This window comes from Argentina silus (assembly GCF_951799395.1).
Source record: "Argentina silus genome assembly, chromosome: 2".
Taxonomy (NCBI): domain Eukaryota; kingdom Metazoa; phylum Chordata; class Actinopteri; order Argentiniformes; family Argentinidae; genus Argentina; species Argentina silus.
Genome location: NC_139656.1, coordinates 26,140,051 through 26,159,925, shown reverse-complemented (window position 1 = coordinate 26,159,925; position 19,875 = coordinate 26,140,051). Strand labels below are relative to the sequence as shown.

At 41.2% G+C, this 19,875-nt stretch overlaps 2 protein-coding genes across 2 annotated transcripts; both read left to right on the top strand.

Moving 5' to 3' along the window:
• The first annotated feature begins 5,833 nt into the window (after positions 1-5,833).
• On the top strand, positions 5,834-10,452 carry LOC310821417 (serpin H1-like). The gene is made up of 5 exons (XM_083693449.1): positions 5,834-5,947; positions 7,766-8,383; positions 8,511-8,609; positions 8,703-8,935; positions 9,124-10,452. Exons 2-5 carry the CDS (start codon positions 7,786-7,788, stop codon positions 9,424-9,426), a joined length of 1,233 nt encoding a protein of 410 aa, XP_083549575.1. The 5' UTR covers positions 5,834-5,947; positions 7,766-7,785; the 3' UTR covers positions 9,427-10,452.
• A 1,525-nt stretch (positions 10,453-11,977) lies between these two features.
• Positions 11,978-16,792, top strand: LOC310817919 (serpin H1-like). The gene is made up of 5 exons (XM_083688667.1): positions 11,978-12,077; positions 14,159-14,776; positions 14,904-15,002; positions 15,087-15,319; positions 15,478-16,792. Exons 2-5 carry the CDS (start codon positions 14,179-14,181, stop codon positions 15,778-15,780), a joined length of 1,233 nt encoding a protein of 410 aa, XP_083544793.1. The 5' UTR covers positions 11,978-12,077; positions 14,159-14,178; the 3' UTR covers positions 15,781-16,792.
• The last annotated feature ends 3,083 nt before the right edge of the window (positions 16,793-19,875 follow it).

The following is a 19,875-nucleotide window of genomic DNA, read 5'->3' as shown; positions in this document are numbered from 1 at the left end:
ATAATCTAATTAATAATCTAATTAAATCCGAATTTGGGCCCGTGGAGTTTAAGAAATTAAGTATGACATCATGAGAAGAGCCGGCAGCATTCCATCACTAACAGAAGAGAGCACCAACTCCTTGACCCATCTTCGTCTTATATAGTAGTTAGCATAGATTCTTTAAAGAACAAGTTATGAATAACTGAAAAGCTTTGTTTAAAGTTGTAGTTGATGTTGCAAAGAATATCAATAGTGCTTTGGCTTGAATAAATGAGAATTGTGACCAATGGGAAAATATAACAATATAACATTTACAAAAAGGGGACAAAAGGCTTGAAGTAGATCCTTTATCTTTTTCTAAACAGAAGATACTTTCACATAAAGTCACTTAGTTTGATGCGGCCAGCATGTGTTAGAAATTATTTTTATAAAAACAGTTGCATCATAATGCTCAATAGCAGACGAGTAAATAAAGCTATTCAGTTCTTTATTTAGGGTGATTAAATTTACTAATTGTATTTGATATTCCATATGCAAATCAATTGAATTTATATGTTTTTTAATCATCTGAAATTTACTAATGTGATGGCCTGTTGAGATGAATCAAGCATTAAATGAGATGAATCAAGCATTAGTTCCATGGTACTTGGATTAATACATGAAGAGGTAAGGGTCAGGTCATCAAGATAGATGCTGCAACACACACATAACATAAGAATGATGTAATGGAAAAATACTAGGGTAGGAAAGAACAAATCAGAGTAGGTGTATGTTTTCTTCAACAGGTCAACTCGTCCCTCAAAGGGAACGGACCGGCGATATCTCCACCTGGAACGGATCGAGTGTCAGGGGCTGGGACCAGCCTAAAACACCAACGAGAGGAGAGCCAAGTCTAAACCGCGGCTCCTCCCCAACCAAATAGCCAATCACAATCATTCTGTTTACTGTAAAATGCCTTGTTTGACTGTTTGAATGTATCCATTTTTGGAAGGTTGGTTACAGATTAACAGCTTGCTGACTGTGATTTTCTTCGCCAAAAGTGGTCCTTGTACAAGTCTAGAATTTTGACATATAAATAAATAGCTAAAATTAAGAAGTAGTTTGTCTTCTCCTTCAAATAAAGAACACGTTTTCCCACAAATTTGGTGACCCCGACGTGATTTGAAGAGAAGAAATTGGACCGAATTGAACCGACGGCGAAGTCCGGGAGACGGAAGCCAGACGGAGTTGTTTTCTTGTAACCCCTCAACACTCACAGAGGCGCGCCAAAAACAAAAAGGTAAGCAGAAACCTGTTGTTATAAACCGAATTCTGCATAGTTAACTTTGAATACTGTAGACTGTGAGTGTGGAGGAGGTAAGAGTAAACCAACTACCAAATTTAGAAATCTATGTATACGATGAAAATTTAACAATCAAAGCAATATATGTCAAAATTCTCTTTTATTTGGGTAAATTGTTTTCTTTTATTTGGGTTAAAATCCCTCAGGTGAAAGGCCTGTAAATTGTTTTCTTTCATTTGGGTTAAAATCCCTCAGGTGAAAGGCCTGTAAATTGTTTTCTTTCATTTGGGTTAAAATCCCTCAGGTGAAAGGCCTGTAAATTGTTTTCTTTTATTTGGGTTAAAATCCCTCAGGTGGAAGGCCTGTAAATTGTTTTCTTTTATTTGGGTTAAAATCCCTCAGGTGGAAGGCCTGTAAATCGTTTTCTTTTATTTGGGTTAAAATCCCTCAGGTGGAAGGCCTGTAAATCGTTTTCTTTTATTTGGGTTAAAATCCCTCAGGTGGAAGGCCTGTAAATCGTTTTCTTTTATTTGGGTTAAAATCCCTCAGGTGGAAGGCCTGTAAATCGTTTTCTTTTATTTGGGTTAAAATCCCTCAGGTGGAAGGCCTGTAAATCGTTTTCTTTTATTTGGGTTAAAATCCCTCAGGTGGAAGGCCTGTAAATCGTTTTCTTTTATTTGGGTTAAAATCCCTCAGGTGGAAGGCCTGTAAATCGTTCTTTTATTTGGGTTAAAATCCCTCAGGTGGAAGGCCTGTAAATCGTTTTCTTTTATTTGGGTTAAAATCCCTCAGGTGGAAGGCCTGTAAATTGTTTTCTTTTATTTGGGTTAAAATCCCTCGGGTGAGAGGCCCGTAAATTCTTTTGTTTGGGTTAAAATCCCTCAGGTTAAAGTCCTGTAAATTTTGTTGTGTGTTAGAATCTTGTTAAGAGTAGAGAGCGTATAGCCAGGTTGTGTGAATAGGTAAAGCATTGAAGCTGAGGGAGGTGAGAGAGTTTGGAGAGTAATTGTGTTTGAAAGTAAAAGAAAGTGACATATTGGTGTAAACATATTGGTGTAAACTGTTATAGAAATTGTGCGAGAGTTGTTGTTGTCTCTAGTAGTTGTTGACTCTACTGTTGTTGTGGTTGTTCAGTAAAGTGGGAGGCCGGCCCCACCCTGAAAAGTTTTCTTTGTCTCGTTACTTCCTTAAAGCAGAGCAACTAGTGTTTTGGCTTCATCTAGTGTTCAAGTTCAGCTTTATTGACTAGCTCCATTTAATGTTCATGTTTAGCAATTATTGATTAGCTCCAACTAGTGTTCATGTTCAGTAATTAATGATTAAGCTCCATTTAATGTTTATGTTCAGCAATTACTGATTAGCTCCATATAGTGTTCAAGTTTTGGAACTACTGCTTGACCCCATCTATACAGGCCGCTGATTGACACTAATTTGATTAAAATCAAAATTCATCCACACATGACCAGCATGGTGGAAAACTATATGACAGAATGTGACACATGCAATGACCACGACCCAAAGATGGTCTACAAGTGTCCCATGGGAAAGTTCCCAGTACCAGACGCACCATTCAAGGACATCAGATATGGGTGCAGACAACAGAGTGAAAGGCTACAGATACCTACTGGTAATGGTGGATAGGCTCACTAAGTGGGTGGAAGCCACTCCCTGTAAAAAAGAGACAGCCAGCACTGAAGTAAAATGGCTAAGGAATGAACTCATTCCCAACCAGTATGCCACGACACAAGATTAACATTGGCTAGATGCACTTCCCCTAGCACTGATGTTAATGAGGAACTCATCAAACAGCAAAACACATCTAACGCCCCATGAGTTGTTGACAGGTCGCTCAAATGCCAGGTCCTCCAAGACATGGAGGCCACCTGCCGTCCTTAGACATTTGGCACATAAATTGCAATGACTACATGAATGCATTGACTAACTTGTCTCGAGTTTTGTCTAACCAGGTACGGCAGGTGGAGGCAGAGCCTGAGACCGCAACACCCAAGACTCCTGTGGTAAAGGTTTAGTTCACACCTTAAGGGGTGTGAAAGGAGGGTTTTGTTGAGAATTTTTTATAAAAAACAATTTATTTTTGGTTCACACCTTAAAAGGTGTGAAAGGAGGGTTTTGTTAGAAATTATTTTTATAAAAACAGTTGCATCATAATGCTCAATAGCAGACGAGTAAATAAAGCTATTCAGTTCTTTATTTAGGGTGATTAAATTTACTAATTGTATTTGATATTCCATATGCAAATCAATTGAATTTATATGTTTTTTAATCATCTGAAATTTACTAATGTGATGGCCTGTTGAGATGAATCAAGCATTAAATGAGATGAATCAAGCATTAGTTCCATGGTACTTGGATTAATACATGAAGAGGTAAGGGTCAGGTCATCAAGATAGATGCTGCAACACACACATAACATAAGAATGATGTAATGGAAAAATACTAGGGTAGGAAAGAACAAATCAGAGTAGGTGTATGTTTTCTTCAACAGGTCAACTCGTCCCTCAAAGGGAACGGACCGGCGATATCTCCACCTGGAACGGATCGAGTGTCAGGGGCTGGGACCAGCCTAAAACACCAACGAGAGGAGAGCCAAGTCTAAACCGCGGCTCCTCCCCAACCAAATAGCCAATCACAATCATTCTGTTTACTGTAAAATGCCTTGTTTGACTGTTTGAATGTATCCATTTTTGGAAGGTTGGTTACAGATTAACAGCTTGCTGACTGTGATTTTCTTCGCCAAAAGTGGTCCTTGTACAAGTCTAGAATTTTGACATATAAATAAATAGCTAAAATTAAGAAGTAGTTTGTCTTCTCCTTCAAATAAAGAACACGTTTTCCCACACATGTCAAAAAGTAGTTCATTCTAATCTGCTGGAGGAGCACGGTAACTTGTCTTTGGAATGCCCCTTTTTTCCCCCCCATCCCATCCTCCCTGTGTCTCCATGCTTTTGCTTACATGTTCGTCTGGATTTGGAATGAGAGCAGGCAGTGACAGGAAGTTGGACACACTGAGACGGATGCACATCCTGTTTCACTGCTACTTTTTCTTTGTGTGTTGATATGATTCCCACGCTGCTGAATTGGCCATTGATACATGCCTCTTGTAACGTATGTAATGTGCAGTCATTAAAAACAGTGACAACAATGAAAAACAATAAAACAACCTGTTGTTGTGTCTGACAGAGAACATCATCGGATGTGTCTCCCTTTGCCAATCGTTTTTGTTAGTTTGGGGCTTCGCCCTTCTCCTTAGCAGATAGTCTACTGTACATTACACAATGAAGCCATTCCAAGACGAGGCTGTAAGAATGGGTGGCAAACTGGAGAAAAGGTGTTATCTACGTCTAAGTCTCTAAAGAGGGTATGTGACATTCGTTTCACTATTATGGTCCTCTGTGATTCAGTTGGTAGAGCATGGCGCTAACAACGTTTAGGTTGTGGGTTTGATTCCTGCTGGGACCATATGTACTGAAAAATGTATGCACTCACTGCAATATAAGTCGCTTTGGATAAAAGCGTCAGCTAAATGGCATATATTACGCCTTTGCTTTAAGTCGTAAATCAGTGACAGTGAGTTTGAGTTGAATAAAAGCATATCACTTTCCCAGTGCTGTTCAAAGTCCCATCTCTCGGATATCTAAGAGGGAACTGCATAGACTACAGTGTGATCAGCATATCTGCATGGAAACCAAGTGCCTCTAGGCACTAAATGAGGACAACCCATTCTTCTGAGACAAAAGAGGCCACCAATGAATGTTGTGGAGCAATAGCATTAAACGTGTAGCTAGAGGCTATGTGTTTCATGTGGAAGTAAAATGTTCACCAGGGCATGGTTCTTCTCACACATGGCACACAAGTCTGTTGGTGGTGTAGCCCGTGTAATGTGATCTAATTTCTAACATGATACAAAAATCACAAATTCTTTTGCTGTGCAATTGTGGCATGTTGAGTGATTTCCAAACCTTATTGCTGCTCATTATCTGACTACCTTTTAGAGTGCCAACATAAGTGCTTTCTTTGAGCACTCTCATATGCTAATGACAGAATGTTTCCTCCATGGTGTCCATTTTAGGAAAAAGAGAGGCAAATTATTTGCAGTTAGACATCAGGGACATAAGTCAACAATTCCACAGGGGGGCTTCTGAGCACATTCCCCATCCTGCATCTCCCGCTATCAGCCTTTCAGATCAGACAGACAGACAGAGCTGCAAACGTGGAGGAGGGATGAGAGACAGTGTAACCTTCACATCTAGCAGCAAACATTATGATCATGAAATATATTGAATTTCTGAATTTCTGTCCATCACTGTTTTACATATGGAAAATGGTACATGGGCTGGGCTAAAATTCTTTTGAGCATGCAGAACAAGTGTTCAAATGGCCAAACCATGGCAGATGTGTGAGTACTCAGGTTCAGCAGTCCGGGTGAGGCTTTAGGACCAGGAGGGGGAGAGTACCCTCCACATCGCTGTTGTAACAGGATACCATGGGAGGACCCAGCTAGCTCACTGTGCATAAAATCACTGCACCTCATTTAAATACTCCTTTCCCCAACTTCCAGAAATTTCTTTTCCAAACCGGTTTATAAACCGGCTGAAGGATAAGTCCGCCTGTAAGCCGAGGGGACAGACAACTTGAGGAAAACTGCTAACAAAGCCCAGTAAGGTAAGAGAGATGAGAACAGAGAGATAGATAAGATGGGGGAGGGTGGGTTCACTGGACAGTGTTTACTGCAGGAAAACGTCCTAACCAGGAATGTGAAAAAGTCCCAGGAAAGTTCCTCCATTTTAGATGCTTCACTTCTATCAATTAAAACAGAAATGAGTACTGAATTACAATACAGTGAAGTGGGACAATTTCAGTTGTGCCCCAATCTTCTTAAGTTTACCATCTCCCAGAAAACAGATGGCTGTGAGCTCTGTGGAATGTCTTGAGGTGTCAACTGTGATGTCATCAGTTTAGATGCAATAAGATGAATGATGATTGGTGGAAAAGCTCTCTCTCTTGTTCTTTTGTCCTGTTGTGAGGTTCTCACAACCCTAACCCATTGGAGTCAGATTATCAATATTAGATATGCTTTGCTATCAACAAAATATAGCCGAAAGTCTCTGCCAAACACAAATGTGGAAACGTATATTAATATAAATCCGTCTACAACAGCATGTAAAGCACTTGGTAGGTCATACCAAAGTTGTTTGTGCAAATGAAAAGCACAAGTAAAAGCACAAGTGAAGCTGAAATATTAGATTTTTCTGTCTTCATACTTCAATGAATGAATGTTATGGTCTGATCATAACAATATTTGAAAAGTGCCATTTCTGCTGCTTATGGTTTAACTAACGGTCCCACCCAGCAACAGTTTATTTCTGTTGTACTTTTTAGCCTGATCTGGTTCAGTTGCCAGGGGCATCTCATTTTACTTTGTCAATCTGACACATACTGTCTGGTAGTGTCGTGTACAATGTCAGATAACTTTATGAACTGTTATTTGATACAGATATTAACGATGATGCACTGAATCGTGAACAACAATATATTTCCTCGTCTGAACTTTCATTCTTACTGTGGCAATGCTGATTCTTTGTCCAATGAGATTAGACTCTTTGCAGGCATTCATACATGCGTGGGTGTTTTTCCATTATGGCTCATTAAGTTATTAAACGTGAGTGTTAAGTTAAATGTACTAGAATAAAATGTGTGGAGACTGTAAAAAGTAGGACAAATGTGTGGAGACTCTTTAGAAGTCATCTCTTTCGACTTCAACATCATCTGAAAGCACAATCCCGTAGTAATACTTTTACAGCCTGTGTGTGCTGAGAAATTCTATTAAGCCTCTGAAAAATGTGAAACTTCACTCACATTGAAGGTCACTCAGTCCATGCCACTGCAAGACACATACCATCTTTTTGTTTAGTTTTTGTGGTTCAGTACAAGCCTGTTGCTACTTGTTGGCTAGATCGCCTGGAAGGGTAGAATCCACCACAGAGAAAACCCTACTCACAGACAGAGTGAGAGATGGGGAATGCTTGTCCTCCAGCCATAGTGTGAACATAATTCTTCATTTAATTTCCTCAACATAGTCAAGCGTACTTCATTCTCATACTTCATTCTGTAATGGCGCTCATGTGTTGCTGAAGAATGAGCCAGACAGTCTCTGTTTTGTCTTGAATGCATTCGACAGCTGCCGACGTGGCCGTTATATAAGTCTGCCCCAAAGGCTTCTTGGAAACTCACCATTGGTATTACCAACCCTGCTCTCACATTGTCCACCAATTCAGGTCTATAATTACATTTCATACTGCATTATAAAAACTTAGTATACCACATCATCATGTGCAACACTCCCACTAGAAGTTTCTTGATTCTCGAAATCCAAGGCAATTGCATTTGCCACTGAAATTGGAGATTTGTGAGTAACATTGGAAAATCCTCTGTATCAATGTTAATTCACAGCGACCCAAACATTTTCAAATCCCCTTTCAGGTCTCTACTCTGCTAACAACATGTGGGTGACAAACCTGGTAGCCCTGGCCCTGCTGGCCACCACCACCTCCGCTGCAACAACCAACTCAACAGACAAGACCATCAGCAAGCACGCCACCCTCCTGGCCGACAAAAGTGCCAACCTGGCCTTCAGCCTCTACCAGAACATGGCCAAGGAGAAGGGCCTGCAGAACATCCTCATCTCCCCTGTGGTGGTAGCCTCCTCCCTGGGCCTAGTGGCCCTGGGGGGCAAGGCCTCAACCGCCTCTCAGGTCAAGACTGTGCTGAACGCTGGTGAAGTGAAGGACAAGCTGCTGCACGAGGGCCTGGCAGAGCTCCTGACAGAGGTGAGTGACTCCAAGGCCCGTAATGTCACCTGGAAGATCAGCAATCGCCTCTACGGGCCCAGCTCTGTCACCTTCTCTGACGACTTTGTCAAGAGCAGCAAGAAGCACTACAATTGCGACCACTCAAAGATTAACTTCAGGGACAAGAAGAGCGCTGTGAAGTCCATCAACGAGTGGGCAGCCAAGTCCACCGATGGCAAACTGCCAGAGGTCACTAAGGACGTGCAGCAGACCGATGGGGCCATGATCGTCAATGCCATGTTCTTCAAACGTGAGATCACCTAGACATAGCTACATTTCATATACATTATCTTTAGCTCCATTATTACCATACATCTATTTACTCATTACTGTACAGTAGTGCAATAATAATCCACATGTGATTTCTCTCTGACCAGCTCACTGGGATGAAGGGTTTCATCATAAGATGGTGGATGACCGTGTCTTCCTGGTTTCCCGATCTTTCACTGTGTCAGTACCCATGATGCACCGAACAGGTGAGTCACTTACATGGACTGCTTTGGGAGAGAAACATTTAACAAAACCCCCCCAAAAAATATCTTAACTTGGTTACTGGTGTGAATCCACAGGTGTTTATGACTTCCATGAGGACACAAAAAATGAGCTGTATATCCTGAGCATGCCTCTGGCCCATAAGAAGTCCACCGTGGTGTTCTTGATGCCCTACCGTGTGGAGCCCCTGGAGAGGCTGGAGAAGTTGCTGACCAAGAAGCAAGTGGACACCTGGATGGGCAAGCTGGAAAAGAAGGGTGTGGCTGTGTCTCTGCCCAAAGTCAGCATGGAAGTCAGCCACAACCTGCAGGTACCATCACCAGCAAACACATAACAGGCCGTAGATAGAAGACCATTCATCATCAATGACTACTTTTTTATGAATTTGAAAAGCAGATTAATATACAGACAAGATCAGAGATTCCCTTGCGATGATCTTCAGGTTTCAAGATACTTAACATTTAAGAGCTCACTTTTTCTCTCCAACAACTTTTGTAGAAACACCTTGGGGAGCTGGGTCTGACTGACGCTATTGACAAAACCAAGGCTGACCTGTCCAACATCTCTGGGAAGAAGGACCTGTACCTGTCCAATGTCTTCCATGCATCTGCCATGGAATGGGACACAGATGGGAACCCCATTGACACCAGCGTCTTCGGCACTGATAAACTGAAAAACCCCAAACTTTTCTATGCTGATCATCCCTTCATCTTCCTGGTGAAGGACAACAAGACCAAATCCATCCTCTTCATCGGCAGGCTGGTCCGGCCTAAAGGCGAGAAGATGAGGGATGAATTATAACCTTGAGCTTTAAGTCTTACGTTTAGTGTTTGTATGTGTGCGTGTTCGAGTGTGTTTGTGTGCATTTACCTATGCAAAGGGAGAAAATGAATTGTATTGTCTAACAACTCAAGAGTACATTCCTTTTAATCATAAATGTGTCAATATGTGGCAGTTGTTCACAATACATCTTCCAGATAGATATTTTTGTGTATTCTGTCCTGCGATGTAGTGAACAAAGCAACGTGTTCTCTGTAAAAAAACAACAACTTTCACCATTTCCATGTGGCATGTTTGAGTATTTAACGGCAGATCACAGGATGGACTGCATACTTACATTAAGTATGATCTCCCAGATTATTGCCTAAAAAGTAAGGCCAGCATTCCTCTCAGGGTTCCCTTTCCTGTATCTTTGTTCACAGCAGTTAACTTGAACTGTACAGTACAATCAAAAGTCATGTGCTGCTATTCGCCTGGTGCATTGTGTGACGTATAAGAAGAGCTACAGTAGTTGGGTAGTGAACAACTGCTTACCACTGCGTATGTTAAGAGATTGTCATGTGTCAAGTGTCATGAATGTACCATCATAGCCGTTAGTTCATAGTAAATTGTCTGTTATTTGTGTCCTTTCTTTCTTTTTACAGGTTTTGCTATGTTTACGGTGTTGTTAAGTGTGAGTTTGTGAAATGTGTGTGGATGCTTATAATATTGTTATAAGATTTCAAGTAAAATGCTTGTTTGTTTTTTTGCAAGCTTGCCTGGTGCTATTGTTCACTCCTCCTCTCTCCAAAGTACATTCCTCCGGCTGTGAGTCTATTTAGCTTGTTACTGATCTGCACTGAAAGCACTGCTCTGCACTAGTTAACTAACTAACCTCTGAGTGAAAGGCAATAGTTGGTGGAAGGCTTTTGACTAATCAGCCTTGCCCTGTTTCCAACACTGTCTGCTCATGTTTTGCCACAAAAAAACAAATAAATGGAATAATGGAATGGTATGAAACTGCTACACATTTCTTCTTTTTCCCCCAAATAAAATGGTAAAACAAAAGGATATTGTGATGTGACTTTAACTTAGGGTAGTTGGCCATTTGTTTCCTCTGAATCATGTGAGGTCTTAAGTCTCTAAACAGAGTATGTGCCATTTGTTGCACTATTGTGGTCCTGTGGCTCAGTTGGTAGAGCATGGCACTAACAATGCTTAGGTTGTGGGTTTGCTTCCCACTGGGACCATATATACTGAAAAATGTATGCACTCGCTTTGGGTAAACAGCTGCACCTCTAGCCACCCTTCTGTCAAACTCCTGAAGTTCTAGATGACACAACCCTCAATGGATTAATCTCCAATGGTGACGAGGCCGCCTACAGGTTGTTAATATTACGCCTACCTATTTTGTTAATATTTTGCTATTTTGTAAATTTCTTGTCAATATTTGCTATTTGTTTATTATGTCCATGCACCAACCTCACCAAATATATTTGGCCAAATAAAAGAATTCTGATTCTGATTCTGATCACTTTCCCAGTGCTGTTCAGAGTCCCATCTCTTGGATATCTAGGAGGGAACTGCATAGCCTACAGTGTGATCAGCATATATGCATGGAAACCAAGTGCCTCTAGTCACTAAATGAGGACAACCCATTCTTCTGAGACAAAAGAAGCCACCAAGGAATGTTGTGGAGCAATGGCATTAAACGTGTAGCTAGAGGCTATGTTTTTCATGTGGAAGTAAAATGTTCACCAGAGCATGGTTCTTCTCACACATGGCACACAAGTCTGTTGGTTGTGTAGCCCGTGTAATGTGATCTAATTTCTAACATGATACAAAAATCACAAATTCTTTTGCTGTGCTATTGTGGCATGTTGAGTGATTTCCAAACCTTATTGCTGCTCATTATCTGACTACCTTTTAGAGTGCCAACATAAGTGCTTTCTTTGAGCACTCTCATATGCTAACGACAGAACGTTTCCTCCATGGTGTCCATTTTAGGAAAAAGAGAGGCAAATTATTTGCAGTTAGACATCAGGGACATAAGTCAACAATTCCACAGGGTAGGGCCAGACGGGGGCTTCTGAGCACATTCCCCATCCTGCATCTCCTGCTATCAGCCTTTCAGATCAGACAGACAGACAGAGCTGCAAACGTGGAGGAGGGAAGAGAGACAGTGTAACCTTCACATCTAGCAGCAATAATCATGAAATGTATTATAAACACAGCATCATCTCCATTTAGAAACGGTGATTCTTCTGTCCTATAACAACCTGAGAGTTTAAATGTGTTAATAGAGAGGGGGTCAACAACCTGAATTTCTGTCCATCACTGTTTTACATATGGAAAATGGTACATGGGCTGGGCTAAAATTCTTTTGAGCATGCAGAACAAGTGTTCAAATGGCCAAACCATGGCAGATGTGTGAGTACTCAGGTTCAGCAGTCCGGGTGAGGCTTTAGGACCAGGAGGGGGAGAGTACCCTCCACATCGCTGTTGTAACAGGATACCATGGGAGTACCCAGCTAGCTCACTGTGCATAAAATCACTGCACCTCATTTAAATACTCCTTTCCCCAACTTCCAGAAATTTCTTTTCCACAGTTTATAAACCGGCTGAAGGATAAGTCCGCCTGTAAGCCGAGGGGACAGACAACTTGAGGAAAACTGCTAACAAAGCCCAGTAAGGTAACAGAGATGAGAACAGAGAGATAGATAAGATGGGGGAGGGTGGGTTCACTGGACAGTGTTTACTGCAGGAAAACTTCCTAACCAGGAATGTGAAAAGTCCCTCCATTTTAGATGCTTCACTAAAACAGAAATGAGTGCTGAATTACAGTACAGCATGTAAAGCACTTGATAGGTCATACTAAAGTTGTTTGTAATTGCAAATTGGTTAAGGTTAGCACAAGTGAGGCTGAAATATTTTATTTTTCTGTCTTCATACTTCAATGAATGAATGTTATGGTCTGATCATAGCAATATTTGAAAAGTATCTAGTCGTATGTAGTAGTAGCTGTAGTAGCTGCTTATGGTTTAACTAACGGTCCCACCCAGCAACAGTTTATTTCTGTTCTACCTTTTAGCCTGATCTGACTCAGTTGGCAGGGGCATCGCATTTTACTTTGTCAATCTAACACATACTGTCTGGTAGTGTCGTGTTGATTTGATAGAGATATTAACATTGTAATGTTGAAATGACGCTCATGTGTTGCTGAAGAATGAGCCACTCAGACAGTCTCTGTCTCGAATGCATTCGACAGATGCCGACGTGGCCGGGCCGACGGGGGAGGGAAAGAGAGAGAGGGAGGGGAGAGAAATTATTATTAGCTTAGGCCTGAATGAAACAACAATTATTAACGATTAATTATGAATGACTATGGCAGAAATCGGAGGACGGCCTCATTCCTCATGCATCTACGGATAGCCATGAAGGGTGTCATATGAACAATTATTGGCACATAATTGTTCGTATGACATATAATATATGCAGTCCATTATGTGTTCCCTATGCAATCTAGAGATAGAACTTTTAACTGATGGGACACAGTTAAAAGTGCCAATAATTGTTCGTATGACAGCCCTCATGGTTGAACCATATTCTAGAAGTGTTGTGGAGTACAGTGGTAGTTCAAATCATGTTTAGCCTTGGAAAATATTTTGTGTACAGTCCATTATGTGTACAGCAAGGGTAATTTGGATATTAGAACATATAAACCCTTAAAAACACAGATAATACATTAAGAGGATTACATGTTTATTCCCAGGTATAGTTACATATAATTTGTGGTTCCTTTATCCATATTTAGTATTTCTAAACGCTTAAACAAGTTTAACGTGAGCGCTTTTATTTCGAAGAAAACGTCCATTTACATTGGCCGGAGGTTGGTGGACGGAGTTCCACTATTGGAGCTCAGAGAACACAGATGCACATAGCGGGGCCCAATTTGCTTGTGCATAATAGAGTTTCGATGACATGCAATGCATTTTCAGACTGTTTACAACAATTCTGAAGAATTATTATTAGTATTTTTTTTTATATAGTATTCTGAGTTGTAAGGTATGTTTTGCTCTGCTCAGCACTATTTACTCAATCAAATTGGGGCCAGTGTTGTCATAGAGTTGGGATGAGAGCACAGTGCAGTGAGATTAAGATCCAGTTTGTTTCCTCGAGCTATTTTCAGGTGCATACCAAATTAAAGTTATGCTGTATATTCAAATACTTCATAAAACTCAGAATACTGCAAAGTGGAACACATAACTACAGTAAACGCAATCGAGCTCTGTTGAATATTCTCAAACTCTTGGCAACCCCTGGTGGTGAATCATCAACGGTTCCTCTCAAACGATCTTTCTGCTATAAGAACACATTCTTGAAAGATGTTCCGTTTCAACCAGCAGAGGGTACCCTTGCCTCCTGTAGCTTTCTCAAGGGCCTCTCGCTCTATTGTGCTCAGAATGGTCTACCAGGAGGTTGGCCTGGGCCAGGGATCACATTCAGAGAACTGTTGTCTAGCAGACCCATAAAAGATCTACATTTAATTTAATAAACCATAATTAATTAAATAATTATAAAGATTCCTGCCACATTTGTCATTAACTATAATTTATCTTATTTTGTAATCAATCTCATTCGTAATTCACATTCACCTTCCTTATGTTGGTAGTAGTAGTATCAAAACAAAACCCAAAATCTATCACCGTTGCAAAACTCTTTATACAATCTGTACATGTTAATTCACAGCGACCATTTTCAAATCCCCTTTCAGGTCTCTACTCTGCTAACAACATGTGGGTGACAAACCTGGTAGCCCTGGCCCTGCTGGCCACCACCACCTCCGCTGCAACAACCAACTCAACAGACAAGACCATCAGCAAGCACGCCACCCTCCTGGCCGACAAAAGTGCCAACCTGGCCTTCAGCCTCTACCAGAACATGGCCAAGGAGAAGGGCCTGCAGAACATCCTCATCTCCCCTGTGGTGGTAGCCTCCTCCCTGGGCCTAGTGGCCCTGGGGGGCAAGGCCTCCACCGCCTCTCAGGTCAAGACTGTGCTGAACGCTGGTGAAGTGAAGGACAAGCTGCTGCACGAGGGCCTGGCAGAGCTCCTGACAGAGGTGAGTGACTCCAAGGCCCGTAATGTCACCTGGAAGATCAGCAATCGCCTCTACGGGCCCAGCTCTGTCACCTTCTCTGACGACTTTGTCAAGAGCAGCAAGAAGCACTACAATTGCGACCACTCAAAGATTAACTTCAGGGACAAGAAGAGCGCTGTGAAGTCCATCAACGAGTGGGCAGCCAAGTCCACCGATGGCAAACTGCCAGAGGTCACTAAGGACGTGCAGCAGACTGATGGGGCCATGATCGTCAATGCCATGTTCTTCAAACGTGAGATCACCTAAACATAGCTACATTTCATATACATTATCTTTAGCTCCATTATTATCATACATCTATTTACTCATTACTGTACAGTAGTGCAATAATAATCCACATGTGATTTCTCTCTGACCAGCTCACTGGGATGAAGGGTTTCATCATAAGATGGTGGATGACCGTGTCTTCCTGGTTTCCCGATCTTTCACTGTGTCAGTACCCATGATGCACCGAACAGGTGAGTCACTTACATGGACTGCTTTGGGAGAAACAAAACCCCCCCAAAAAATATCTTAACTTGGTTACTGGTGTGAATCCACAGGTGTTTATGACTTCCATGAGGACACAAAAAATGAGCTGTATATCCTGAGCATGCCTCTGGCCCATAAGAAGTCCACCGTGGTGTTCTTGATGCCCTACCATGTGGAGCCCCTGGAGAGGCTGGAGAAGTTGCTGACCAAGAAGCAAGTGGACACCTGGATGGGCAAGCTGGAAAAGAAGGGTGTGGCTGTGTCTCTGCCAAAAGTCAGCATGGAAGTCAGCCACAACCTGCAGGTACCATCACCAGCAAACGACTACAATGACTACTTTTTTATGATTTTGAAAAGCAGATTAATATACAGACAAGATCAGAGATTCCCTTGCGATGATCTTCAGGTTTCAAGATACTTAACATTTAAGAGCTCACTTTTTCTCTCCAACAACCTTTGTAGAAACACCTTGGGGAGCTGGGTCTGACTGACGCTATTGACAAAACCAAGGCTGACCTGTCCAACATCTCTGGGAAGAAGGACCTGTACCTGTCCAATGTCTTCCATGCATCTGCCATGGAGTGGGACACAGATGGGAACCCCATTGACACCAGCGTCTTCGGCACTGATAAACTGAAAAACCCCAAAGTCTTCTATGCTGATCATCCCTTCATCTTCCTGGTGAAGGACAACAAGACCAAATCCATCCTCTTCATCGGCAGGCTGGTCCGGCCTAAAGGCGAGAAGATGAGGGATGAATTATAACCTTGAGCTTTAAGTCTTATGTTTAGTGTTTGTATGTGTGCGTGTTCGAGTGTGTTTGTGTGCATTTACCTATGCAAAGGGAGAAAATGAATTGTATTGTCTAATAACTCAAGAGTACATTCCTTTTAATCATAAATGTGTCAATATGTGGCAGTTGTTCACAATACATCTTCCAGATAGATATTTTTGTGTATTCTGTCCTGCGTAGCGAAAAAAGCAACTTGTTCTCTGTAAAAAAAAAAAAACTTTCACCATTTCCATGTGGCATGTTTGAGTATTTAACGGCAGATCACAGGATGGACTGCATACTTACATTAAGTATGATCTCCCAGATTATTGCCTAAAAAGTAAGGCCAGCATTCCTCTCAGGGTTCCCTTTCCTGTATCTTTGTTCACAGCAGTTAACCTGAACTGTACAGTACAATCAAAAGTCATGTGCTGCTATTCGCCTGGTGCATTGTGTGACGTATAAGAAGAGCTACAGTAGTTGGGTAGTGAACAACTGCTTACCACTGCGTATGTTAAGAGATTGTCATGTGTCAAGTGTCATGAATGTACCGTAATAGCCATTAGTTCAAGTAAATTGTCTGTTATTTGTGTCCTTTCTTTCTTTTTACAGGTTTTGCTATGTTTACGGTGTTGTTAAGTGTGAGTTTGTGAAATGTGTGTGGATGCTTATAATATTGTTATAAGGTTTCAAGTAAAATGCTTGTTTGTTTTTTTGCAAGCTTGCCTGGTGCTATTGTTCACTCCTCCTCTGTCCAAAGTACATTCCTCCGGCTGTGAGTCTATTTAGCTTGTTACTGATCTGCACTGAAAGCACTGCTCTGCACTAGTTAACTAACTAACCTCTGAGTGAAAGGCAATAGTTGGTGGAAGGCTTTTGACTAATCAGCCTTGCCCTGTTTCCAACACTGTGTCTGCTCATGTTTTGCCACAAAAAAACAAATAAATGGAATAATGGAATGGTATGAAACTGCTACACATTTCTTCTTTTTCCCCCAAATAAAATGGTAAAACAAAAGGATATTGCGATGTGACCTTAATTCAGGGTAGTTGGCTTGCTTGTACCGGGTTGGACCCCCTTTTGCCTTCAGAACTGCCATAATTCTTTGTGGCATAGATTCAACAAGGTGCTGGAAACATTCCTCAGAGATTTTGGTCCATATTGACATGATAGCATCATTGCTGCAGATTTGTCGGCTGCACATCCATGATGTGAATCTCCTGTTCCACCACATCTCAAACGTGCTCTATTAGATTGAGATCTGGTGACTGTGGAGGCCATTGGAGTACAGTGAACTCATTGTCATGTTCAAGAAACCAGTTTGAGATGATGTGAGCTTTGTGACATGGCGCGTTATCCTGCTGGAAGTAGCCATCAGAAGATGGGTACACTGTGGTCATAAAGGGATGGACATCGTCAGCAACAATACTCAGGTAGGCTGTGGCATTTAAACGATGCTCAATTGGTACTAAGGGGCCCAAAGTGTGCCAAGAAAATATCCCCCACACCATTAGATATTTGCGTTAACGAGCAGTTGAACAGGTGTACCTAATAAAGTGGCCAGTGAGTGTATGTGAGGAGTCATATATGTAAATACTGCATTTCAGCCTTGCTTCAGAGGTGATTTATTTCTTCCATTCATCACTTTTAATGACGACACCGATTTCTGATTCTATAAGCAGTAGTGGAACTGGTTGGGAACCCACTGGAACCGGGTTCCGGGAATTCGCTTATTGCTAGCATTGAAATACTTTCATTTCAGCATTCAATTTGCCCCTAGAACCACCAAGGTTCCCCTAGTGAAATCCTTCCATTTCACCACGAGGTATAAGTGGTGATATTCTTATGTTCAGGCTATCCTTCGAGGACATGGCGCGGCAGTCTGGCCTTGGGTAGCATTTGTGAGGTCAAGCACATGAGCCAAAAGGATTTTTTCCGTCTGACTGGCGTCAGAGAATTCCAGTTGTTCCAGGGTTAGGGTTCGGGTTACAGATACATGCTTTAAAAGAGGAGGGTCATACCTTTCAAATATTATGGAAATATTGTAAACAGACCATGCACTGTGTGTGGGTTTACATACAGTACACGTCATGTATAATACACATCTCTAGTGTAGCCGACTGAGCTCCAAATATTTACACATATTTAGACAGTCTTGCATCTAGTGTTAACCCGATCTCTTCCTATAGAGATATATTTCTGTTTCAAATGTTCCCCACATCTTTTCTCTACACCCCCCATCCCCCTATTTTGACACACGCAAGTTCTCTCCATATGGCAGAATAAGGACTGTAGGACAATAGGTATTTGTCCCTCACAATGGGGATTGGAAGCAGGACAATGGGGATTGGGTAGTGCCTGCAGAATGAATCAACATGCATAACATCTGTAGAGACAATACCACCTGAGCAATACCACCTGTAATGTGGATTTTCGGCTTCAGGAATTTGTGGGCTTGCTTCAGCACTGGTGAAATTTCAACTGTAAAATGTGCTGAAAACAACAAATAAAAACAACAAACTCCAACACAACTCAAAACAAAAGCCTTAAAATGCTTATCCTATCTATATATCTATGACCTTCTAATATACTATCTATCTATCTAACCTTACATCTATCTAAACCTTCAACTACCTAACATCATCATTTCTTCCTTTCACCAGTCACTACTGGCTCACTCAGTATAACACACACTTGTTAACCTCTTAATTATTTTGATCTTTCTATACCTCCCCACTCTCATCTATCCATCCTCTCTTCAATGTATCATCTATGTATCAATGTATCATTCATCATCTAATCAACCAACCAACCAACCTAACCAACCTCTCACTTTATTTCAACTACCCATAAAATCTTCATCAACCCGGATAAAAGCTTTCTGATACCTATTCAACTTTTTAAACTATTAAGCTTTTTTAACTCTAAAAACTCTCAACCAACCAACTCTCTACCCACTCCACTGAGATAACCCTGGGTCATCCTATGTATGTATGTATGTATGTATGTATCTACCTACCTATCTATCTATCTATCAATCATTCTATCTATGACCTTCTAACATACTATCTATCATTCCAACCTTATATCTATCTAACCTTTCAACTACCTAGCCATCATCCTTTTACCAGTCACTACTGCTTGACTCAGTATAACCCATACTGATTAACCTCTTCATTATTTTTGATCTTTCTATACCGTCCCTCTCTCATCTACAGTATCCATCCTCTCTTTCATCTATCCATTAATCTATCCTGTCAACCAACCTAACCAACTTATCTCATTTTTCTTTCAACTACCGCAAATCTTCATCAACCCTGATAAAAGCTTTCTGATACCTATTAAACCTTTTCAACTATTACACTTTTTGTGACTCCAAAAACTCTCATCCGGTTAACCAACTAACCCTACCACTCAATCAACCAACTCTCTACCCACCAACCCATCTCTAACTTTATCCACTACCATAATAAGACTCTCACTTTCCTTCAACTACAAAGAAAATCTATCTATCTATCGAAATATCTTGAAACCTTTTCCAATACCAAAATAAGACTTTGCAAGCCCACGAAGTTTGTTCTGGAACTTATTTTTCTTGTTTTAAAGTGTATTTGCCATCTAGTGGTTGAACGTAACATCACACATTCATAGTGCCATCGTTTTCACTGTGCTTGGCCTACCCTCATAAATATAATATTGTTGCATCTCACACTGCCATGTTTAGGCTAAAAGTCCTTAAAAAGGCTTAAGAAATATCATACATTTTGACTGTACTGTAGAATTATATCATAGGCCAAACGTAATATGCTATATTACCCTGGAACCAATATTTTATCCTCTGATAATTTCTTTCAGCATAGTATACATTATCATTATTCTACTGTAACCTATTTTAAAAGCCATGTGTCGATATTTTTAGTTGCTTGTCGGTGGATACCGATATTGTCAATGGTCGATCCAGATGGCTTCAGTACGCGCAGCAGCAGGAGTCTCGGAGCAGTAAACTAGTTAAAATGGGCGGTTCGCGGATGCTTGCGTGACAGTGGTGAGAGGGAAGGGACTGGCGAAGTTTTATACAGCAGATGGGG

What these genes read in the sequence shown, in the direction of transcription:
- LOC310821417 (XM_083693449.1), top strand. Translation starts at nt 7,786, where the DNA reads ATGTGGGTGACAAACCTGGTAGCCCTGGCCCTGCTGGCCACCACCACC. An exon ending in ACCCATGATGCACCGAACAG is followed by an intron (nt 8,610 to 8,702) that starts GTGAGTCACTTA and finishes GTGAATCCACAG; the next exon opens with GTGTTTATGACTTCCATGAG. An exon ending in AAGTCAGCCACAACCTGCAG is followed by an intron (nt 8,936 to 9,123) that starts GTACCATCACCA and finishes CAACTTTTGTAG; the next exon opens with AAACACCTTGGGGAGCTGGG.
- LOC310817919 (XM_083688667.1), top strand. Translation starts at nt 14,179, where the DNA reads ATGTGGGTGACAAACCTGGTAGCCCTGGCCCTGCTGGCCACCACCACC. An exon ending in CAATGCCATGTTCTTCAAAC is followed by an intron (nt 14,777 to 14,903) that starts GTGAGATCACCT and finishes CTCTCTGACCAG; the next exon opens with CTCACTGGGATGAAGGGTTT. An exon ending in ACCCATGATGCACCGAACAG is followed by an intron (nt 15,003 to 15,086) that starts GTGAGTCACTTA and finishes GTGAATCCACAG; the next exon opens with GTGTTTATGACTTCCATGAG.